General features: G+C 38.1%; 1 protein-coding gene across 1 annotated transcript in view; it reads right to left on the bottom strand.

Moving 5' to 3' along the window:
* Nucleotides 1–21042, bottom strand: part of RNF180 (ring finger protein 180) — a 45457-nt gene that overhangs the window by 7260 nt on the left and 17155 nt on the right. Inside the window, exons 4-5 of the mRNA XM_015812647.1 lie at nucleotides 6440–6653; nucleotides 4491–4616 (exon numbers count right to left, since the gene is read on the bottom strand). Coding sequence (XP_015668133.1) covers nucleotides 4491–4616; nucleotides 6440–6653 — 340 coding nt within the window. The remainder of the gene's footprint in view (nucleotides 1–4490; nucleotides 4617–6439; nucleotides 6654–21042) is intronic.

The raw sequence follows: 21042 nt of genomic DNA, 5'->3' as shown, positions 1-21042 counted from the left end.
TGAAATGGCCCCAAGAAGGCAGGAAGAAGGAAGAAGAAATAACACGATTCCATCTATCTTCATCTGTTTTTAAGCTCCTTGCCTTTAAGTGTTTTGTGAATGGACAGTTGCCCCCACTGGGTAAGAGCCAGGGAGGAATTGGTGGTGAGTGAAGGTGGGAAGGAAGCCTTGTGTGTTGGAATGTAATGAACATGCTGTAATGTGTATATATGTTTTGTAGCGGATGGGGAGGTAGTGGCTGAGTATTCTGATGATGCTAAGAGCTGATGATGCTATAGTGCAGTGGTGGCGAACCTATGGTACGCATGTCAGAGGCGGCACTCAGAGCCCTCTCTGTGGGCACACGCGCTGTCGTCCCAGCCCTGTCTCCCCCCGCGGCCCCCTCATCAGCAGCCCCCCAGAGGCGAGTCACCCCTGGGCGTGGAGCAGCGCAGCCAAGCACATGGCAGCTGGGCAGCTGGGACAAGACTCCGCCCTCGCGCCCCATCACACGCAGATGCTGTGGGCGCGGATGGAGGGCATGTCCATCATGGCGCTACAAGGCTGCCTGAGCGATCTGCGGCGAGCCATGGAGGCGGTGGGTGGTCCAGCAGATGGGGCGGGGTGGGGGTGGAGTGGGCGGGGCAGAGCGACGGGATGGGGGTGGGTGGGGCGGTTTTTGGACACGGTCTCTAAAAGGTTCGCCATCACTGCTATAGTGTCCTGGAGCAGGGCTTCTCTGGATGGCTGAGGATGACATTGAGAAGTTCCTGACCCTGGGTCTTAGAGAGCCTGGTGTGAGGGAATGGGCTTCCATGGATGGGGAAGGGAGACAGGCCACAACATCATGGTGGTGTCAGGCATGGGAAGGTATGGCAGGAGATTGGAAATTATAATAGACTTTAAGAACTTCAGTTTAGGAATGTAATGGATCTCAAAGAGGGAAATTCTTTGACTATTGCCAACAGTAGCTATTAGGATAAATACTACAAATACTAGATGAATAAGTGTATCTTTCAATGATTTGGTCAATATGTATAGTATCTATACATCCATTTTCCAAGTATTTACATTTAGATTACAAATGACATTAAAACATAAATTTGATGTGTAATCAACATGGAGATATAGTATGTTTCTTTGTTCCCTAAATTTAACTATAGCTAGTCCTTGACTTATGACCCTAATAGAACCTGCTCATCATGGTTGTAAATTGAAACAGTCATAAATTGGGGCAGAAAAGGGTACTACTTCAAAAATTTTGCTGCCAATTTATATTGAGACATCAATTTATATTGGAAAATAATGCTAATTTTGTACTACAGATTATTCTTTTCAATACTGATTTTAAGAAATAGCTACTACCTAGAAAAGTAAAAGAAATTTAATAATGAGAATATAGGTTATTAAGAAAAAAAATCACAATGTGTAGCAATAAAACTTATGTACTCTGAATGTTTTGAAAGTCTAGAAAGGTGAGAAAAGAAATACAATCCATTATGTTTAAAATATAACCCACAGAGCCTCTGGGAGGAATGACCTAAAAGACTTTAGAGATGCTATAAATATTTTATCAGTTGTAAGAGATACAATTTAGAAAGAATAGATGCCAAGTAATTTCCCAATAAGTATACAGCATTACAGAGATACTCTTTGAAGATTTTGCTTTTTGATGAACACTAATTTTCATTAATCCTGTAGATTCGTATTGGCGCTGCTAAAATGTGTAATATTGTTCAGAAAGAATTGGCAATAGTTTGAAGGATGGATTTAAATTCAAATATATATAATTTATATTTAGAAAATGTTTAATAAGGAGGAAAATAAGTGTTGAATAGAGAAGGGGATCACAGGCAGTAAGTTGAATGTATTAAAAAAAACAAAGTATGGTATCACTTTCAATTGGCTACGAAAAAAGATAGCCAAAGACTTCTAAACTGTATTTGGCACAAGTTCAGCTTTATTTAATTTTTCTTCCAATTTTCATAAAGGTGTTTAGAAGCTGGAAAGATTCCCCAAACAAACAATTAAAAAATATTGAATCCGAATGAGGAAAGTGTAAAAGTGAAAAAAGTTAGGATTATTATTATAATATTTGTTGAAGTAGACATTCTAGAACAGTGGTCACCAACCTGCGGTCCGCGGCCCACTACCAGGGCTGTTGGCCACTAGGCTGTGTGAGTAGCTGGCTAGAGCACGTGCATGTGTTTGTTCATCCCTTACACTAGCGTTGTGGCGTTGCACGGACACTAGCAATGCTGTGAGCATAGTGCGGGTGTTAGTATTGCCACAAGTGCATCCCCCCACTCGCTCTAGATGCTGGCGCTAGCATTGCTAGCACAACATCCCCACTTATGCTAGCATCGCGGCATTGTAAGGGCGCTAGCATCGCCCGAGCATCGCACAGGTGCTCATGGCCCCATTTGCGTCACATGCAACTATTACACATCTGATGAACTGCAAAAATAACAAACAAAGAAGTCCTAGGCCGAAACTCACTTTGCCTAACAAAGGCTGTCATATTTTGGTCCTGTCATGAGAGCTGATTCACTCAAAAAGTCAATCATGCTGGGAGTCAGCGGAAAAAGGAGAAGGGAACCACACTAGTACCAGCTGGCTGGACATTATAAAGGATGACGGGATGACCATGGTGGATCTGAAGAAGGCAATATGAGACAGAGGGGTATGAGAATGCTTATCCATAGAGTGGCCGAGGGTCAGACATAACTGGATGGCTGATAATGACAACAATAAAATTAGACAACTCTTTATAGAAGGCAGTAGGAGGAAAAAAAATTAATGTGATTCCCAGAGATAGACTATAGAGGTAACTGATAGCTCTACCCACAGATCATTGCCTACTTCTACACCTATAATAGCAGAAGTGAGAGCCACTTGATGTTCTTCTGCACCAAATCTTTATGCTGCTTTAAGATCCTCTATAATAATAACAACAACAACAACAACAACAATAATAAAGTTGTAATGGACCTTAGAGATCTTCCAGTCCAACCCCCTGCTCAGGCAGGAAACACTATACCATTTCAGACAAATGGTTGTCCAGTCTCTTCTTAAAAATCTCCAGTATTGGAGCATTCACAATTTCTGGAGGCAGGTTGTTCCACTGATTAATTTTTCTCCTTAGCTTTAGGTTGCTTTTCTCCTTGATTAGTTTCCATCCATTGTTTCTTGTCCTGCCTTCAGGTGCTTTGGAGAATAGCTTGGCTCCCTTTTCTTTGTGGCAACTCCTGAGATATTGGAATACTGCTATCATGTCACCCCTAGTCCTTCTCTTCATTAAACTAGACATACCCAATTCCAGCAACTGTTCTTTATGTTTTAGCCTCCAGTCCCCTAATCATCTTTGTTGCTCTTCTCTGTACTCTAGTCTCAACATCTTTTTTACATCGTTGTGACCAAAATTGGATGCAGTATTCCAAGTGTGGCCTTACCAAGACATTATAATCTAGAAGGCTATTCATTTTTTTTGCATTATGAAGAATTACTCTTTACTCTATTAAACCTATTGTGCTTATTATTTAGCATTTCATGATCTGGTTTGAAAATTTCTTCTATTTTTGTAGCCTGTTGTGCAACCTGCATACTCTTGTTTAAAGTGATGACTCACTACTATGTCATTCATAGCATTGTTTTACCTATATTTGTTTGTTTCTATATTGTTAGAAGTTTCCTTTCATCTCCTCGATGTTTATGGAGCCTTATTTTTACCTGTACTTATTTTTCTGTATTATATCTCAGCTCTCAATCTGTCTCTTATCCCTTATCCCAATTTCATCACAATATCTTGCTAACAACTATTATATACCTGGTGTACTAGCTAGCAGTAAGCTTACCTCTCATTTTAGTGGAGCTATCATGGTTTTTATTGCCTTCTTCTAATAAGTTTAGCTATCAGATATTTGTTGATCTATACTCTGTTTTCAATTCTTAATTTTTACTCAATTTTATACACAAGATTTAATGCAGGTCAGCAATACTATCTTCTAATCTTCATAACTGCCTACTGAGATTTTGTAAGCATATCTTGTTACTCACTGCCTTTATGATGCAGTATTGCATATTTGCAACTGTTGGTCTTTGAATCCATGCATTCAACAATTTACCATTCTTACCACATAGGCTATAGCTGTCTTGAGGTTTTGCATCAATTCAAGGAAATAAGAAAATTCATGAGTTTCCCTTTTCGATATCGGCACATGTGTTGAAATGGGATATCTTCCTGCCTAAACAACTCAGCTAGAATGTTCTGAGAGTGCCTACTCAAGCATGCAAGTGTATAGTGTAAATTCAAACAAAAACTCAACTTGTATTGTCTCTACTGCAATTCTATATAGGTTATGGTATTACCTTCAGAACAGGCATAGATGAAAATTCATTAAAAACAAATCCTCATAGAGAATAAAGTATGATTAGGTCATGCATGTCCTTGAATATTTAACTTTTAAATTAATGAATTTCTAATGTAAAATAATCATTAACAATTTACTTACCATCGATAACTCTGAATACTTTTTTGCAACTAGGGAGAGGCCAATTTGCTAAGTTTGATTTTTGAAAATTTTCCTTTAATTTTGAATATTCCATTGGAAAGAAAGTTTCTGTGGAATTGTTCAGTTCTACAATATATAAGAAGAAAAAATATAGAACATGTTAGCAATCTTTATTTAGTAATAAAAATATCGGTATCAATTTTCCATTGTTTTTCATATTTATGAAAACTTAAAGAGAATAAGTTCTTGAAGATAAATCTATTACTTTCCAGAAGCATTTACTATATCCATCAAGATGAATGAGACAATCTAGAGAACCATGCAGTAAACTCTTAGATATCCTCTTTTATCTTTTTGAACAGCTGCCAACTGTGCTACCTGGCAAATGAGATTTGAAACATTGGCCTGTTTCAAAAGCATTTTTAAAGCAATTATAAGAGAAGTTGTGGGTTTCTCACCAAATTCAGAGTATATGAAGACTATAAGACTATACAGAGCAGAAATGATATTGGTTGGACATAAAGCAATAAGTATTTTTTAAATTATACAGATCAAAAAGAAGAGCCTTCTGGACTGGGTCTAAAGTCCAGTAGGTCTCCATTCTTTGCCCTATGGAATATTAATGAGACACCCATTTCTTCTACTGAATATAGTTTGAAGAATGATACAGAATATAATTTGTTCTAGGACCTTCTATTATGCAAAGTCATCCAAAATGTAAAAACACATAAATAATATCACTTCTCATTTTCATTAACTTTGCAATAAATGAGAAATATTTATCTCTACCACAATCATAGATGTAATTACTGTTTCAGTCAGTTTTATTAAAACTTGTTATTAATGTGTTTTTCCTCTTATCCAGATTTTTTTTTAATATGGAATAAGAAAAAAATCTTGTTGTCTTGATAAAAGTTCCCAAAAGATAATCTATGATTTTTGTGAATAGTGGACAATGCAATAAATAATTAGCTAGATGTTCAGTTGCTATATATTGCCAAGTACTCTTTCCTCTGTTACTGCCTTAGAGGCTTATAGTTTGATTTGAAATACTGCATTTTAAGATTATATTCTACTTCTATACAATTTAATGCTACTAAAGGGGAATACTTTGGTGGTAACTTCATTAGCTCTTGGAAAAAGGTAGATTATTATGTACTGAAGACATAATATGCATGTCTGGATTTGTTCAAACTGAAAGAGTTGAAGATTCCATATTACTAGGTCTTTAATGATTATGAGGCTATTGCACTTGAGAATCTGTGTTTAATTTTAATTTACCACAATCTCTATGCATGTCAAGGAGGCAATGAAGAAAAGCAGTAAATGCTAAAACTAAGCTAATTTGGTAGGAAATGGTTTCACATACTAAAACTTACTTCAACCTAGTTATATAAATGGTAGGGGTCTCTGAGAAACGCTTGCCTCATCATAGTTTAACTGCACGAGTGTTTTCTTTTCATTTCTCACTACTGAGAAATCCTCACATATAAGCCTAGTTAAAAATTAAGCTGACTACAGGCACTTGATAGTGAGATGGGCAGCATGTACATTTAATACATAAAACAAAAATATTTGGAAGGGCAGACTATGCATATAAATGATAATTGGGGAGAATGTAATACCTGCTACATGCATTCTGGATTTTGCCATAAAGATGTGCCAGTAGTTGAACAATTTTGACTGAAATACATTCAGATCTTTACATATTAACTCGATGTGACATTCCACTGATGCCACTGAGACAGATACACTTAGAAACACATATCAGCTTGCACCACATCTAATTTAGTCCTATTTTCGTTGGCTGTGTTATTAGTATACATTCCGTTATTTGGAATACAATTAATACTGAACATTTTCTTGAGAAGGATAGATAGTTGGAATATTAGTACTAATTGGAAATATAGGCAATAGTTACTGAAATGTATTTTAAGAAAGCTTTTCACCTGATTGAAAAAAAACATGGGTAATTGCAGTACGGCAGAGAGGACATGGAGTGCTAGTTGGATTATCCTTGGCAAGCATACGTAGGCAAGGTTCGCAGAAAATATGATGGCATGGGTAGCACTTGTAAGGATTGAAGTAGATATCCAAGCAAACTGCACATAGGTAACTTTCCTTATCTTTTCTGTGTTCATATTCCTCTTTTGTATTCATTGTCTACAATGGAACAAAACATGAGGCAATGTCACAAACTATTTTAATCATTCAAATTAAAGATGCAATATACTGTATGCTGTAATATCATTTATGAGAATGGAATACCTATTCTAAGTTTATTTTGCAATATATTTTTTGGTTTAAAATAATATTACTAAAATAATATGAAAAATTATAGTGTGGCTCAAATAACCAAAATGAACCCATCTAATAACAACTAATAATCAACCTACTTGATAGATCACTGTTAACTCTCACTTTATGATTATTAAGTTACAGATAAAATTATATACTTTGATATGGGTATATCAACAGGACTAGAAAAAAACTAGAGTTTTGTCAATATGAGTGGATCACTCATTAAATTAAGTAGTTGGTCACTGATGGAAACAAAAAGCTGGAATAAGACTGGACAGGTCCTGATTCACCATATCTATTCTTACGTTCTTAGTATTTCTAGTACTTCCAAAATGCTCTTCTGCCAAATTTATTTTTTTTTTAAATTGAATATTGGCTTATTTGCTACATGATAATAACGAATAGCAGGTCATATTTTGAGAAGCTTTAGCTTGTTAAAAGTGGACCCAGAACTTACTATATTTAGTTCTGGTCTACAATTTATGTGACACAGTGTTATTGATATACATACATACATATACAATATATATATATACATACACATTAACACACATGCACAATTTTGAAAATACAAAGTTAAAAGATAAAGAGGAAAACAATCTGAAAAAACAAGCTCAGGGAAGAAAAAAGTGAACATGCAAGAAAGAAAGATAAAAAAAAGGTAAATAAATGACTTCTGACTTTCCTTTGTACAAATATAAGTAAAAACAACAACTGAACACTTATTTTAAGTTTAACATTTGTATTACTTCCATAATTCCATATAATTATAATCATCAAATCCTAAAATCAACATTTCATTCCTTTTAGTTTCTCATAAAAAGTCCAAAAATAGTTTCCAGGTAGAAATAAAATTTGTCAAAGCCTTTTTTTTTTTCATAAAGGTTGTCAATTTCATCTTTCTGAGTTGCAAGAGCTAAGTCTTCTTCTCCTAACTCTGTTTCAGTGTGGGAAAGATAATAGCTCATTGGGGAAAAAGAATGAAGACATGTTGCTTTTACTTATAACATCAAGAAACAATGATTCAAGTACCCCAGTAAGATAAAAGGATGGAATATTACAGCAGCATTCATTGAACATTGATGGACTCTGGACAACAAAGAAGATTAAACTGAAGAAATTCTCAGTTAAAATGTATCTCTATTTGAATTCAAAATATGGCCTTTAGGAAGTTATTTTGGTTTCCTGTTTCGCCTATATTACCTAGAACCGTGGTGGCGAACCTATGGCATGCGTGGCACAGGCGGCACGCAGAGTCGTCCCTCATGGCACGCGAACCAATGCTGCTTCCCTCCTCTTTGCACATGTGCAGCTCTTTTGCGCTCTCTGCGCATACGGCAGGGTACTATAAAAGAAAGCACTTTCGGAGCACATGGCAGAAAGCGAAAGCGAGAGAGAGCACGAGCGAAAGCGGTAAGTTTTGCGTCACCTCACGCCCTGCCTTGTCTCTGTTCTGCCGCTGAGCTTGCGCCGCTAGGCCGCAGCGGACAAGATGGCGGCCACCGGGGGAGGCCGAGGCCGAAGAGCCCAGCCCAGCGGCCCCGGAACATCCCGCCGGCGCTGGCATCTTGTGGCACTCGGCGCTGCCATTTCTCATCATCGCAGCCCGCCCTGCCTCGCGCAGCCCGCCTGTCAAGCCCCTGTGGGCTCGACATTCACGGGGGGAGGCGAATGGTCCCAGCCAAGCTAGCGAGCTCTGGATGGCGGCCGCTGCACAGTTAATTGCCGGGAGCACATCGCGGTGCCGCGCGGCTGGGTCATGCCAGCGAGCTCCGGAGGGAGGCCGCCGCACAGCTGGTCGTCAGGAGCCCGGCACAACAGATCTACTGGGAGGCTCTGCTGATGCTGGCCACACCCACCCATGCTGCCATGACTACCATGGCCACGGCCATTCGGGGCCCACGCCCATTCAGTGACCACACCCACTTGGCCACGCTCATTCGGTGGCCACGCCCCCGGCACCCGGCGATGCATAAGTGGGTTTCAGGTTGCAGTTTGGGCACTCGGTCTCTAAAAGGTTCGCCACCACTGACCTAGAAGATAATGGCTTAACTTAAATGGCTGTTATAAAGTATACCTTGCATATAAATCATTATGCAGAATAAATTCCCTAAAGCACTAATGCTAAGCATTAAACTTGCACATGACCAAGTATTCCCGTAGGCTCCTTGTTAATAGCTAATAGGACTGCTTGAGTCAATCCACACATGCTTAATGCATTGACTGGAAGCATGTCAAGTGGATATGCACTTCATCAAATAATTGTGATAGTAGTTGAAGGAGCAAGAGCTTGATAGAAATAGAGCCAGAGAATATCTATTGATCTTGAATGAATCTACATCTCCAGAGCCAGATGAAATGCACTCTATTCCATTCCAAACCAGTATCCATTATTACTAAGAAGTTCAGGAAAATGAACTTTACAAAGCATCAAATGATTGGAAGGAGGCAAAGATTTTCCCTAGCTTCAAAACGGAAAAAAGTCCTTTTCAAGGAATTAGAAACCAGTCCTCTAAAAATAGACAATTGACCAAATTTTGTTATAAATTATTTATTTGTAATACCTTAGAAACATGCACAAGTTATTAGTCAGTAGAAATTTGATAAAAACCTGTGTCAGATGATTTTTTTCCCAAACAGGTAACTTTCTTAGTAGACTGTAAAAATACTAAAGCATTTGACAAAATATCCCATGACATTCAACATTGATTCTTAGTGACCAGATAGATTTACTTTCTCCAGAATGAGACATTCAGATAACATGAACTAATAAACAATGGTACAGTTATTAGGATGATTTGCAGATATCAAAAATGATAGAGTGTTCATCAACATTCCTCAACAAACAGAAATAAGATTATCATGTCAGATGTCATAATATTCAGTCAAGGACTAAGTACCTCTCAACATTTGCATTAAATTTTGGATAAAGAGATAGATAGAATATTTTCAAACTGGCAGACAACGTAACATTCTGCAGGATAGCTAATATTCTAAAAACAAAGACAATATTCAAAATGATTGGTTACTGGAATGGTTGAAAATACCAGAATGAAATTTAAATCATGATAAATGGAAATTTTTCACAAAACCAAAAGAATTCAAATGACACTGGTTTGACAACAGCATATATGAAAAGGATCTTAAAATTGTGATTTATCACAACCTGACAAAGAGTTAGCAATGTGACAATTGTAAAAAGCAAAAGCAATTTTATGTTGGATCAATAAAGGTATACTTTCTAAGTCAGAGAAATTAATTGTTTTACTTCATTCTGCTTTGATAAGAACCCACCTTTAGTTCTAGTTCTAGTAATGCTATGGGAAAAGACTGAAATAATTGGGAATGTTTAGTCTTGCAAAAAGAAAAAAAATCAAGTTCCTTGTAACCTGTCATATAAAAAATGCCTTTTATCATTCCAGAGTGCCTGATTCAGTGTAAATATCTTAAGTTACAGGAATACAATTTCTGGTTAAATATGATGAAGAATCTGCTAGTAAGAGCAGTTCAATAGTAGTACCAATTACCAAAGGAGATGATCCTCTCTTTTGATTTGCTAAAGCAGAGTGCAGAAACTGATCTTTTGAGGATGCTTTATCTAATGTCTTGGAGGGAAGGTATGTTGGACTCAATAACCTAAATGTCCTCTTTAAAATAGGTGATTTATTTAGCATTTTTTAAAAAAATAACAAGGGACAAATTTTCACTGAGATTTCAGAATCAAGTCATTCTATGCTGGTAGTATGATAGGAGGATTTTTAATGGGATTGTGACCTAGGAAGGAAAGGTTAATTTGTCTGTTACTGCATGTATCAGTATTGAATTATTTCACCTCCAGGGTTCCAATGAAATTGCAAACATCAAGTAATACTTCACTGTCATATGTACTTTGTTCAAAGGGATTCCACAAAATCATCTTTATTCAGAGTTCTATACAGAACATATGCAAAACCAATAAACAGTAGAAAGAACAGCAGAAAAATTTATTTTGCAACCATTATGAATGTAAATAGCAAATATGTTATTTCTTTACTATGAATATATCAACAAATTTTATAAAGGCAACTGAAATTTAACTTTTACAGTCAATTTTTAAATAATAGATTTAAATGTAATTAACATTTCCATACATTTTCTATGTATAAGTAGCACAAGCAATAAGAACACTTTCACGGTACCAACCAAAGAAAAACATAGGAATGAAATGTTCAACTCTGCTTTATATGAATAGAGTTATCTATATATTGAACCTGATGCCTAAATTATTACTGACTTAACTTACAGACCACAGATTCCATGTCCTTCAATATTAATTATTTCATTTGCAACTGCTATTGTTCAATTATTCCTGTACATATTAATTCAATTATCTCAGCTTAACATTTAGAAGGCTTTAGCTTTGGCTCTCCAAAAACAAATCCTAAATTATTAGTTGTGGAAGAAATGTGCCCATCAATGTGGAGCTGTGTAGAAATGTCTACATATGATAGGTTTCTTTTTATTAATTAATTAAATTTTATGCCACCCATCTCTCCACCAAGTTATTCATGCATAAGATGAGATAGAGAAACACCTTGGCACCTTTTCACAAATACAGACTGGGATCAATCTTAACTAACTTGATTAATCTCCATACTTCTTCCCAAATTTATTATTTCTGTACATACACAATTTTTCACTGAATATCCTTTTTAATTCCTTAGCATTCAAAGCTTTTTCTAACCAGTTCCCATATTTTACTATCAACGCAAAGTAAGCAGTCATATAAGTTTGTTCTTGTATTGCATTTGTTGTTGGAGAATGAGAAACTTAATAACAACAGCTTTTTGGTAAGGCCTTTATAGTTTTCTATTTACCATCACTCAAAGCACCCTTTAAAGCTTTGCTATTCACTTAGCACTAAACACAAGGTCTCATCAGACTGTTATTATTATTAAGAAAGAAATGTCTGAAGGAATGTATAAATGGAACATGTTTGAGAATTAAAATTAAGCTTTAAGATAAGGGGAAACAGCAACACTGTTTCATAAATACAATTGCCAAAATATGTTTTCAGACATCTGTCCATTTGATTTCTGTTTTCTAAGTGCATAATTCTATTTTATTCTCTATTAAATGTTATTCTAGTACTTTTCAGCCTATTTCTGCTGAATATTATTTTTGTCTTCTAGGGTATTAGTTTACTTCTCTTTTTCTTATCTTATATCACTTTTTGAAAATTTTAAACACAAGAATAAGACTAATACAAAGTAAAATAGTGTGAGAGAGAGAAAAAAGAAAGGAAAGAAGGAAAAAGAGTAACGGAAAAATAGAAAAGAAAGAAAACGGATAAGAACAGTGGCTTCCAAGCTCCTTTATAGAAATATAAGTACAATTATAAATTGATCTTTTTCTCTAAAGTTACATTCTGACTCACTTCGTTCTATAATCTAGCCTATCTAATCATCAATGCCATGAATTGTGTTCATTTTTTATTTTTTTTATACAAAAAATTCCATAAAGTTTCCAGTCATGAATAAACATCGATAGTCTTTTTAATTAAGCAAGTTGGTTTGGCCTATCAACTTCACCAACTATTCTTCTACCACAGGTATTACCAAATATTTCTATTTTTTGTGTGTAAAATAATCTTGCTGCAGTTATCATACATAAAAACAATGTTCCATGATTTTTTTTCAAACTCCCCATCCCATTCCTGCAAATACAAAACAAGCATAACAAGTAAAAAGACAGATTAGAATTTCTATCCATTTTTTTTAATCTGCAGAGTTTGGGTGAACACCTAAAAGATGAATTAGCTATCTGTAGAACTATTTCTGCTGTATTATACATTGCAAGTATAATAAAGTTATGCTACAAAGAGCAAATGATGAAAAGAGAATATGCACTTGCACAGAAGATATGTAGGAAACAGTGGCTTAAAATAAATACTTCTGCTTTTTCTTTCTTCATTTTCATTTTATATTTTAGAAACTGGCTAACTTGTTCAGTCTTGGCTATAGAATTCTACTGTGTCCCATACAAAAAAGGACTTTGAAGCAAAATTAGCACACTATGTATGAATCTTGACATCCATGGGCTATATCACATCAGATACATTCAGTGCATTCCTGCATGATAAGGGTATCATATCTCTCAGATTCTGAAAGTTCAGTCCACTTAAGTCTGCATACAAACTCAAGCCATCAGCATATATTCCCAAAGCCATCAAACTACTGATTACCTGCTGATTCCAAAGAAATATGAGATAGGCTTTAGAACTATTTTAATAAATCTACATATATTGTTAGGCTCATATGTAGCACAAGCTCATTTGCTTGTGAAGGATGATGCTTCATCAGTAACTTTATGCAACAAAACTTCACATAACAAATTTTCTTTTATTTTTCTTCTAATTCTCTGTAAGAGAACTTCTGTTTATTACTGTGAGGTTCACTTTACAAATCTATAATGTAAATTCAGTATATACATTTATTATTGAGTATACCATTCATTCCAAAGCAGTTATATGAATTTCCCATTTTAAAATTCCATTTAGCATACATACTACTCAAGAATATTGACAGATGGCTCTTCCTTTTGCTCTGATACTAATAGTTTCTTTGCATCTCTTGCCATTTCCTTAATTTACTATGCTTTATCATCCTGTAACAGATGATTTGCAAATGATTCTTGAATAATCTAAACAAGATATATTTCTTGTGTTTTCATAGTTTCAGATGTCTTCATGAATCTATTCATGACACTTTTACTGGAATTACACTATTCTTTTCTATATAAATTTTCTGTCCAGCACACAAGAAAAGGTAGCTATAGTATATTTTCAAATCCTACATCCATCAAAAACTAGGTTAGCACAGAATATCTGATCCAAAGAGACTAGCCTTAATAATAGATGACAGCTGTATTTTAAAAATGTGAATACATCGAGGGGCAGCCATATGCTAAATAAATAAAACAAAAAACTAATACTATTGGAATATATATATATATATTAAAAACAATCTTAAAAACAGACGAATGATTCCTGGGTACATTCATGGTAAAAGATAAAAGAAAGTGAGCACCAGGAAGAATTAAAAACTATAAAAGTTTTAATAAATTAGAGTCCAATTTATTAAAACTTTTATAGTTTTTAATTCTTCCTGGTGCTCACTTTATCTTTTACCACACACACACACACACACACATACACACACACACACAAACACATACACACACACATATAACTTTTCCACTCTTTTTCCCCACATTTTTGCTTCATAATTTCCTTTTCAAGCTAGGATAATCAGAACACTATATTACAACCATGATTGTATCTTACATTTCATTACAATGACACTTTTACTTGCAATCCCTTTCCTATTTTTTTTTTAAATCCAAGAAGTTAAATGTCATGGAAATGAATTTCGAAACAGCATGGCAAGAATGAAGACTGGTTTCCTATCATTTATCTTACTAACAATTGCATTAACTCTTGAAACTGCAATTATAGCACTGCTGTAATTATCTGTACAGCAGAACCCATTATCACCATTTGGTGGAGAAATGTACTTACTAATTGTGTATCCCTTGTCGTTTTAATAAGCGATACTGTCATGGGTCATATATTTTTGTAAGTCACCATTTCAAAGAAAGCAAACATTAAACACACAGAATATAAACCTGTGAACTGAATAATATAGTTCATACTATTCTGACAGTACTTTTGAAAAATCACCAACATTTTATTTCAAATGAAAGTAGGCCTCTACCATACTGATTTAATTATTTGTGCTACTATATTTATTTATTTCTTGTATTTCTACCCCGCCCTTCTCCCTGCGGACTCAGGGCGGCTTACAACCATTTAAAAACAAATACTTGAATACAGAAATACAAAATTTAAAATATTAATTAAAATGAAATATTATTCTAAGGCCGAAAATTCAAAAAAATTCTTTTAAACCAAATTAAAATAACCCTTAGGCCAGTCCTGCTAACNGAGCCCCATGTAGAGAGCATTGCAGTAGTCCAGGCGGGAGGTGACAAGAGCGTGGGTGACTGTGCGCAAGGCGTCCCGGTCCAGAAAAGGCCGCAACTGGTAAACCAGGCGTACCCGGTAGAACGCCCCCCTGGCCACGGCCGTCAGCTGGTCTTCTAGTGTCAGCCGTGGGTCCAGGAGGACACCCAGATTGCGCACCTTTTAGATAAATTTTACAGGTAAATCATGCAGAAATCAGTATGTTCATTCTTATATATGCATTTCTGTAACTATGAGTAAAATGTTGTGCAATGTACAATAATGTACAATAATGCCCAAAACAGTCTCTGTTTTGGCCTTGTTTAGACATAGCCACAACAACTTTACAGTCATATTGAAACTACGTTTAATAATTATTTAATAGTAATTTAATAATAATTATTTAAATAGTGTTTCAGTTGTAAACCAAAGAATTTTATTAATGACATTCATGTTTTTATTCTCTATTATCAAGTTATTAACAATTGAACTTATGCTTGGTTTAAATTCATTATTAAATTCTATATAGAAGAAAGCAAAACTAGAGTAGAATTAAAGTAGTGTAGCAGAAATAAAAGCCACAATTAATAGCATAGGTCTCACTTAGTCAGTAAATGCCTAGGCTATAGGCAACCATTAAAGCACTTTAATACTGTTGCAAAAAACCCTCTACTAACATGTCCATATGGTCAGCATATGTTGAGCATGACTTAAAGGAGATTTTACATTTTTTTTAGCCTGTACAGCTAAACATGTTTAATAAGGACCTTGTTTAAGTCCTATCAGTATCACTTTCGGGTCAGTGTTGACTTAAGTCCCTGAGGTTTTCTTAGAAGTGATTTGCCATTGGTTCCTTTCTAGGGCTAAGAGAAAGCCCAGGATCACCCAGCTTCCTTTATATCTAAGGTGGGACTAGAACTCAGTCTCCCAGTTTCTAGTCTAGTTACTATACCAAACGGGCTCTCTTTCTCATATACCCAACAATAATAATAATAAAGTTGGAAGGGACATTGGAGGTCATCTAGTACAACCCCCTGCTCAGGCAGGAAACACTATACCATTTCAGACAAATGGCTGTCCAGTCTCTTCTTAAAAACTTCCAGTGTTGGAGCATTCATAGCTTCTGGAGGCAGGTTGTTCCACTGATTAATTGTTCTAACTGTCAGGAAATTTTAGTTCTAGGTTGCTTCTCTCTTTGGTTAGTTTCCATCCGTTGCTTCTTGTCCTGCCCTCAGGCACCTTGGAAAATAGCTTGACTCCCTCTTCTTTGTGGCAGCCCCTGAGATATTGGAACACTGCTATCATGTCCCCCCTCGTCCTTCTCTTCGTTAAACTAGACATACCCAATACCAGCAACCGTTCCTTATATGTTTTAGCCTCCAGTCCCCTGATCATCTTTGTTGCTCTTCTCTGTATTCTTTCTAGAGTCTCAACATCTTTTTTACATCGTGGTGACCAAAATTGGATGCAGTATTCCAAGTGTGGCCTTACCAAGGCATTGTAAAATGGTGTTAACTAATTCTAATTTTGTCACTTGTTCAAAGAATGCAATGAGATTTGTCTGGCATGATCTGTTTTTGACAAACCCATGTTGGCTTTTGGTAATGACTTTGTTTGCCTCTAGGTGTTCGCTGATTTGTTGCTTGATTATCTTTTCCAAGATCTTCCCAGGTATTGAGTTCAGGCTGATAGGTCTGTAGTTTCCTGGATCCATTTTTTTTCCTTTTTTGAAGATGGGAACTACATCAGCTCTTTTCCGGTTCTCTGGTAGTTCCCCAGTGCTCCAGGATCTTTGAAAGATATAGTTCAATGGTTCTGAGATCACATCTGCCAGTTCCTTCAGAACCTTGGGGTGTAGTCCATCTGATTCTGGTGATTTGAACTCATCTAGGGTGGACAGGTGCTTACTTACCATTTTCTTGCCTATCTTAACTTGTGTTTCTAATCTGTTTTTTACGGTACTGTTTTTGATAGGTTGGACTGTTGTTTCCCTTTGTGTAAATACAGATGCAAAAAACGAGTTGAGCAGTTCTGCTTTCTCCCTGTTGCTTGTCACCTTCTTGTCACTTTCTCCCACTAATGGACCAATCATTTCCTTAACTTTTTTCTTGTTTTTGTACATGTTGAAAGAAGCTTTTTTGGTATTTTTGAGTTTTGTTGCAAGCCTTAGTTCATTTTGAGCCTTAGCTTTTCTCATTTCACCTTTGCAGGCTTGGGCTATTTGCTGATATTCTGCCTTAGTTATGTGCCCCTTTCCACTTTTTATACTTGTCCTTTTTGTCTTTCAATTTATCAGAGAGTTCTTTATGCAGCCATGCTGGTTTCTTTTGAGAGCTGTTATTTTTCTTCTTTGTTGGTATGGTTCTGAGATCACAACTGCCAGTTCCTTCAGAACCTTGGGGTGTAGTCCATCTGATCCTGGTGATTTGAACTCATCTAGGGTAGACAGGTGCTCACTTACCATTTTCTTGCCTATCTTAACTTTTTGGATGTCTTGCTCTTCTTGCATGACTGGTGTGTAATACTTGATTCACACTTTCCCCTGTCCAAAACAAGTTCTTCATCTCGGACTATGATCCCCTGCTTATTTGAATTATCATCATTCCAACTACCTTGACCTGTCTCCTTAGTGTCCCTAATAAGATCAGCAAGGGCACTGTGTCTATTATGCAGGGACACAACGAAAGCTTTGTGTTTGTGGTTCACAGCTCTCACCCTGCCAGATCCCACGGTTGTCCATACTGTCCTTCTCCTGCAGGATCTTTGTGGTAGAGGGGGCTGATAATGCGGCAGCTCAATAGAGCAGAAGGGCTGAACTGGACACCTAATTTCTGCCTGAACAGCACAGATTACAGACCCTAGATAAATAATCTGTCCTTGTAGACTAGTGATTTGTTTACAGATAGGACAGTATCCACGTTTGAAAAGAGTACTGCGAAAGACAGCTGCAAAACAAGTGTTGCACTGAACTAAGCCAGACATTCTGAATTAAAATGAAATCACAATTTCAGACACACTTGCCCTGAGTCTACTACTGCTGTTTTAGATTTTTAGTTATGATTCTGCGCGCGGGACGTTACCTTTTTGCTCTGCACTCCCTCTTAACTCACAGCTTGCAGCACGTCCCAGCAACCTCTAGGCAGTTCTGATGCAATAGAGAACCAACCAGAAACTCAGCTACCTTTCTTCTCTGCACTCCCTCTTAACTCACAGCTTGCAGCACTTCCCAGCAATCTCTAGGCTAGGGGTGTCAAGCTGCCGGCCCAGTGGTCGGACGCATCATGTGGAAGCCACGCCCACCCCATTGCTGGCAATGGCAAAACTGTCCCAATACGTTGCGCGATGTCACGTGACGTCGCGAGTTTCACATGTCTGCTCTAGGCAGTTCTGATGCAACGGAGAACCAACCAGAAACTCAAGAAACGAATAAACTTCAGATTTATACTCCCTCACCTGAACTTACTGAAAACTAGACAAGTTTATACATGTGGAATTTTAAAGGATTCTGATAGAAAATAGTTGTTTTTTACTCTCTAATATCTGACCTAAGCTATTGCTGCAAGAAACACTTCACTGCGTTCTAAAAGAATACACTAAATGATTCCTACGTTCCATGAAACAAACAATATTTGTAAGAATGTAACAAATATTTATTTTTCCTTTAATAGCTTGGAGTTGAATCCCTGAAAGCCAACAAACTGCAGCTGCTACAGTACTCTTGGTGACTTGTACTGGAGCCAAAACTGGCTGCTTCTCCTCATATTCTGTGCATTTGAGTTCACCCTGAGGCAAACTTTTAAAATCAGTTGATGTCCTTGGATATCACTTTACTTTCTTAATATCTCAATTCTGTTTCTCCATTCAAGAGAATGCCGTTCCAGGAAAGATAGGGGCCAATATCTAACCTAATGATGTTAACTAACAAATGCCATTTCCTCTGCTTTCTTCTCTCTTAACAATGACAGTGGTTTTTGAATTGAATCTTTATGTTCCGAGTTGCTTCTTTAAATTACTTTAATAGATTGTTTTTGCAATATTGTGCAAATTCTGGAGCATTTAATCTAATAAAAATAAGTACTTTCTAACTTTCTAGAAGAAAACCAAACTTCCTATTTAGTCTTTCCAGGATGCAGTCTGAGAAATCTATATTCCTATCAAGTTTGATACAGTTGAGGATCTGGAACATGGAATATTTTCATAACTCTAAAAATGACTCTGAGTACAAGTTTTCATAAAAAAAAATTAGGTCTCATTGATAATGATGTAAAGCAGAGATTTTCAACCGGTGGTACGTGTACCACTAGTGGTACGCGTCCACCTGGCTGGTGGTACGTGGCGTCACCTTCCTCCCCCCCACAGCGTCGCCTTCCTCCCTCCCTCCTTCCCAGCTCACTTGCTTGTTGAAATTGAAAACATACTGCTTGGCGACGGCCTGCAGGAACCCTACTGAGGGCGCGCAAAGAGCGTAGGTGCAGAGCGAGGCCACGCCCTCCCCAGGGACTCGTTGTGCAGGATACGTGTCGCCCTTTCCCCCCCTCTTCTTACTTCAGAAGCGTGAGCCTGAAGGGGACAGAGCCATCCACTCACAGGTAGGTGTTTGAGACCGTTCGCGTCGCGGCCCTGAGTGCCAACCTCACAACCGCCCCCTCCTTCTTTTCCCCCTTCTCTCTCTCTGTTGCGACCTCACTTTCTTCCATTTTCTTTTCCTCCCCCCCTTCCGCAAGCTTGTGATACCCCTCACGGCCCTCATGTTGCCTCCCGGGGGTCAGGTCTTTTCACTGTCTCCTCTTCCTGAGGTGCCCAGCTTTACAGAGGGGAAAGCAAAGCAGCCAGATGGCATGTGCCCTCCTGGAGGACTCATCCCGCGGCAGGTAGGAATCGAGGCCCACATTTGTTTTGCTGATGCTGATCAGAACGGTGACTCAGGGGCCGCCTATGGGGGGGGCTGCTTCCTTGCTCCGGGTTTGCTAAGCTCAGCTCTCCGCTCCCCACTCCCGATCGAACTGGCCACAATGGTGCCACACACTCAGTAGCCACCCCTCACGCGCCACCCCCCACCCAGCACTCATTGGCCACTCTGCGCTGCCTGTCGGGTGCAGTGTGATCTCATCGGGCCGCAGTGGCAGCTCAAGGCAATCACCGGTGCCTCATTGGCTCAGGCCAGTCGCCCGTGATAGGCATCTGATGGTGACTCGGGGGACAGCCATGGGGGGGGCTGCTCCCTTGCTCTGGGCTCGCTGAGCTCTGCTCCCAATACCGATCGAACATTCCAACGCCCGCACACTCTGAAACCAATCCGGGCACCGCAGAAGCCGCAAGCTGTGGGAGATCCCTGCCACCGGAGCCAACTACAACGGAGTGCCAGCCAGCTGCTTCAACCAGGTGCCAGCGGCCTCCTCGGGATGCCCTGCCCATCAGTGACGTTGCCGCGCCGCGTTCTGTGATGCCAGGGAATCCCCGCTGCCGCCGGACACAACGGAGCACCAGCCAGCTGCTTTAACTAGGTGCCGGCGGGCCGTCCTGGGGTGCGCCGGAGTCTCGCACGCCGCCCGGTAGGCGGCCGTCAGCTGTTCCTCCTGTGTGGCATTTCCAGTGGCCTGTTGCATGCTTCGGCGGCCGGCTGCATGGGTCACCCCCCTAGTAGGAATGTCGAGCCCATGGGACTTGACAGCCACAATTGTGCCGCACACTCAGTAGCCACCTCTCAAGTGCCACCCCCGCTTGGCACTCATTGGCCACTATGCGCTGCCTGTCGGGCAGAGCACAGTCTCATCGGGCCATGGTCATCAAGTTTTTGACACCTTGCTAGGTGACTTGTGGTACTCGAATGTTGCCATATTCTAAAAGTGGTACAATCGGTGAAAAGGTTGAAAAGCCCTGATGTAAAGTACCTATTAAGATCTTAGGAACAGAAAAAATGTTTTATATCTTCTGTAAAGCTCAGTCAATGATTAAATGGTATTGAGGTTTTTTGACATTGGCTTTTAGGAAACAGAAATATTCCTTGACTAAGATGCTACCCATATTTATCATCAGCATTTTGAAAATGCAATAAAACCAGTCACAAGAGACAACTTATTGTATAAAAGTTAACAGATGCTGCATTTCAACATCAGATATAAGCATTATGATGTTTAAACTCTGCAGCCAACAAATGAAATAGTGTTAAATTTTACTTTAAAAAACATTTTCAGCATAATATAGCATGTGGCATTTTATTTATTAAAATTTACAATTTTTTGTTGCTTG

This window comes from Protobothrops mucrosquamatus, unplaced genomic scaffold (assembly GCF_001527695.2).
Source record: "Protobothrops mucrosquamatus isolate PMUCROS unplaced genomic scaffold, P.Mucros_1.0 scaffold104, whole genome shotgun sequence".
Taxonomy (NCBI): domain Eukaryota; kingdom Metazoa; phylum Chordata; class Lepidosauria; order Squamata; family Viperidae; genus Protobothrops; species Protobothrops mucrosquamatus.
This window is presented reverse-complemented; position numbering and strand designations above follow the sequence as displayed.